Source organism: Calidris pugnax, unplaced genomic scaffold (assembly GCF_001431845.1).
Source record: "Calidris pugnax isolate Ruff unplaced genomic scaffold, ASM143184v1 scaffold128, whole genome shotgun sequence".
In the NCBI taxonomy this organism is placed as follows: Eukaryota; Metazoa; Chordata; class Aves; order Charadriiformes; family Scolopacidae; genus Calidris; species Calidris pugnax.
The window spans coordinates 2,582,652-2,586,493 of NW_015090851.1; the positions used below are offsets into that span (position 1 = coordinate 2,582,652).

General features: G+C 51.1%; 1 protein-coding gene across 1 annotated transcript in view; it reads left to right on the plus strand.

The window, feature by feature from the left end:
- The first annotated feature begins 544 nt into the window (after window positions 1–544).
- The window catches only part of COPG1 (coatomer protein complex subunit gamma 1), a 20,385-nt gene continuing 17,087 nt past the window's right edge, over window positions 545–3,842 (plus strand). Inside the window, exons 1-2 of the mRNA XM_014943262.1 lie at window positions 545–677; window positions 3,676–3,728. Of these exons, the coding sequence (XP_014798748.1) occupies window positions 641–677; window positions 3,676–3,728 (90 nt within the window). The 5' untranslated portion in view covers window positions 545–640. The remainder of the gene's footprint in view (window positions 678–3,675; window positions 3,729–3,842) is intronic.

Here is a 3,842-nt window from a genome sequence, read left to right on the forward strand (position 1 = left end):
CAGGAGGCACTGAGCCCCTGCCAGCATCTCCCCCTTCCCACCGCCCCTCTGCAAGTCCCAGTGTGGCCCTGCCTTGCTCCAGCCCCCCTGTCCCCCGAGCTCGCCCGTGCCCCCCTCTGCCCTTCCCCTGCCACCCCCAGGGTGTCCCCCTGCCCAGCGTCCTCCCAGTGACCACAGTGCCCCCTCCCAGTCCTGGTGTGGCCTCCTCACGCTGTGTCTCCTCCAGCGTGTCCCCTGCCCGCAGTGTCCTCCCCAGCCCCTCTGTCCCCCGGCCCCAGTGTATCCCCCAGACTCCGCGTACGCCCCCCGAATTCCCAATGCCGGCCCCAAGGCGCTTCTAGCCCCGCCCCTACCCTTCCTCTGACCAATCAGACCGCACTCTTCCCGGTCAGGCCCCGCCTCTCTCCTGTCAGTCACCGCTCCGCGCCACACCCCCGCGGCTCGGGCCGCCGCCGGGGGCCACGTCAGGGAGGGCGGGCCCGCGCCTGCGCACTGCGTGGGGCGGCGGCGGCAGTGACAGGCTGGCAGGAAGGGGCGGGCGGCGGCACCGCCACCGGGATCTGGGCTGGGATTGGGATCGGGATCGGGACTGCCACGGGGCGAGGAGGGCCTCACCGAGGAGGGGCGGCTCGGCAGCACCATGCTGAAGAAGTTCGACAAGAAGGACGAGGAGTCGGGTGAGGGGAGGCGGGGGGAGGCGGGCGGTGAGGGGAAGTCCTTCCTGAGGGAAAGGGGGAACTGTGAGGGGAGCCCCCCGCTGTGGGTAGTCGGGGGGAGCTGTGAGGGGGGACCCCTTCCTGTAGGTAAGAGAGGAGCTGTGAGGGGGGACCCCTCCTGTGAGTAAGGATGGAGGCTGTGAGGGGTGACCACTTCTGTGGGCAAGGATGGAGGCTGTGAGGGGTCACCCTCTCTGTGGGCAAGGATGGAGGCTGTGAGGGGTGACCTCCCCTGTGGGCAAGGATGGAGGCTGTGAGGGGTGACCCCTGTGGGAGCTGTGAGGGGAGACTCGGTGCCAGCCTTGCAGCGGGGCCGGCTGATGCTGACAGGAGCGCAGTGAGAAATGCTGTGGAGGCACCACCGCAGCTGCTGCTGCCCTCCCCTCATGGCTGCAACCAGAGGCTGAACCAGCTGCACTGGCCCAAGGCTCAGAGGTTACCTGCTGCATCGCCAGGTGTGGAGTTGGAGACTAAATATTGGGCATATTAACCCTGTTCACAGTTCCCAACTCTCAAACCGGGTGCTCAGGCAGGGTAGAATTCAATTTGTAGGTTTTGGCACTTCTTCTGACACACAAGGTCTGCTCTTCCAACAAGATTGCTGCAAGCTTCAGTGGGTGTGAAAGGCTGAGAGCACCGAAGAAACACAAAGTGATCGCTTGACCTTTCAAAACTTTAGGCCCAAGTAGTAAGGAAGAGGTTGATATTTTATGTGGTGTGTAATTCAGGTGGAGTCAAGGCTAGAATATGACAGTGTTTACTTTCACGATTGTGCCTCGTGTTGTATTTTTCATCTTCCTGTGAAGCTTTCTGTGCAGCTTGTTGTGCATAACAAATCAGTGTGTCCTCAAGCAAATTGATTCAGTGTAGATCTAGGTGATTGTTTTGCGTGACTGTGGTTGCTTTTTATTTGAATGTGCTTGAAATACCCTTGTTTCCCTTGTCCAAAGCCTCCAGTGATGTCTTGATAAGCAGTGAATGTAGTGAGGCAACTGTTGGAGGGAAATTGCTCTTGGCTTTCATTTTTGGGGCTATTCTTCATTTGCACCTGCCACATGCTTCAAGGTATTGCGCTACCTGTGGCCAAGGCTGGCAGGAGATGCACTTCCTTGTATTATGGTGCTGACTTTTGTTTACTTTGTTCATACTGAGAGCTCACAGAGCTCTCCTTTATCCGTTCTGCCTCAGCTGCTTCCACACTTCCCAACGTTTTTTCTTTGCTGTTGCATTTCATCCTCATCCTACTGCTTCTGTGTCGAAGATTGCTAGCATTTACTGCACCTACCTTTCTACTGTGGATTGTGTACCTGTCCAAATGTATATCCTGAGTGCTTGTTATTCTTGGTCTTATATGGAGCGCATCATCACTGAATTTACTGAATTTACTTTTATATCCACTTATATCCATGTATATCCATTTATCAGTCTCTTTGTTAAGATGAGCATGTCTGCTTAATTGGCTTCTGTTTCTTTTCTATTCATGGATGCTTCAAGTAGTCTTTGATGGGCTGTTTCCACTGTCTCTCAGAAATGCACCTTCAGGTGCTGTTTTGGGCTTATAATTTTTCTGAGACCCTTGCTTGGTCAGTGACTTTCTCCGCAAATCAGTAAAAATTGTTGTTAGTCATCCAATATTAGGAGCTTTCTGAACGCACAGCCTCTGTCTTCCCTGTGTCTTTTTCCTTCTATGATAGAAAAATACTTTGACACAGAGTGCTGTGAGGACCTCATTTACAATATATTTCAAGATCTTTAGTTCCATGAAAGATGAAGAGGAGACTGATGCTCTGTTGTTGATGACTGACTTAGGGATTGTAGATGTGCTGGACCATGGGAAATACTGTGCTGCTGGGCAGTTTTTTTCAAACACATTCATGTGCTTATACTAGAACTGGCTCATACTTATACTAGAGACGCTTTTGTTTTTTCCCCTTGTTTTCTTCTCTCCTCAATCCCACATAAGTGTTTGTGTTTTGTTCACCTATCTACTGCATTTGCAAACTTCTCCTGAGCCAGAGGAGGGCAGTTTATGAACTGTGAAGGAGCCTGAGTGTGGATGTGTTTGCCTCTAAGTGTAAGGCTTACTCTTGCAAAGGCTCCTGGCACCAGCATAGGATGCTTCGAGCCCAGGTCAGGTCGGAGCTGGGCCCAGGAGCTGTGCTTTCTAGCAGATCAGGCTTGTTAAACATTGGAACAGCGCTGAAAGTGGCTGTGTATTGTCCCAGGGCCAGGCTGAACATAGATACTAATTAAAACTTGCTTATCAATAGCTGGCAGCTTTTGAAAAGCAGCAGCTCACAAATGCTTAGGAGGTGAGGTAATAGAGACCGTGCAGAATGATAGTGCTCTTACCTCTGATTATTTCATCCTGAATTGGTGAAGTTTTTAATTATTTAATATAATCTATTCTATTAAATGGTACAATGAACGTTACTCTGTGTCCAGACTCTCTAGTCTGCTGTCTTGTTCTTTTAATTAGTGATAGAGCCAAAAATACTTTACTGGTAGATTCCTGATTGGTTTATAAGGGAGGTATAAAGCACTCCCGACTCACCAGTCTGGCAAGAGATGCCTCTTTTTGTCTGAGCTTTTGTTTCTAGGCCTGTCTTACTGATGTTCTAACTGTCAGCAAGCTCCCAGTGCAGGGGCTGGAAATAGGTCTGTGGGGATAACAGTGGAACACAGTTACTTTACAGCTAATCAGACTGCCTCGGCTCATGGCTAGTGACTTCTGGGGGAGATGACAAACCAAAGAATGTCCTATCTGCTCTGCCTTCCCAAACTGCTACAAAGATATCAAATCAATATTACTTAAAAGAGGGAGATCTGGTTGCTTGGTGTTCGTGGAAAAGAGGTTACCCCAAAATGTTCAGTCTGTTTTTAAAGTATGGGCATGGTTAGAAAGTTGCTTTCCTGAGGCACTATCCCTGGAAAGACTTTTACTCTCTTTGTTTTGCAGGTGGGGGTTCCAACCCATTCCAGCACCTGGAGAAGAGTGCTGTCTTGCAAGAGGTAAATCCTCAGATGCTCTCCTTTGTGCATCCCTTTCTTCTAGAGTCTCTCCCTCTCTTGAGTAGGTCACTGGAGAAGTTCAGCAAGGAAGGGGGGGGGGGGGGGGGACTGCCT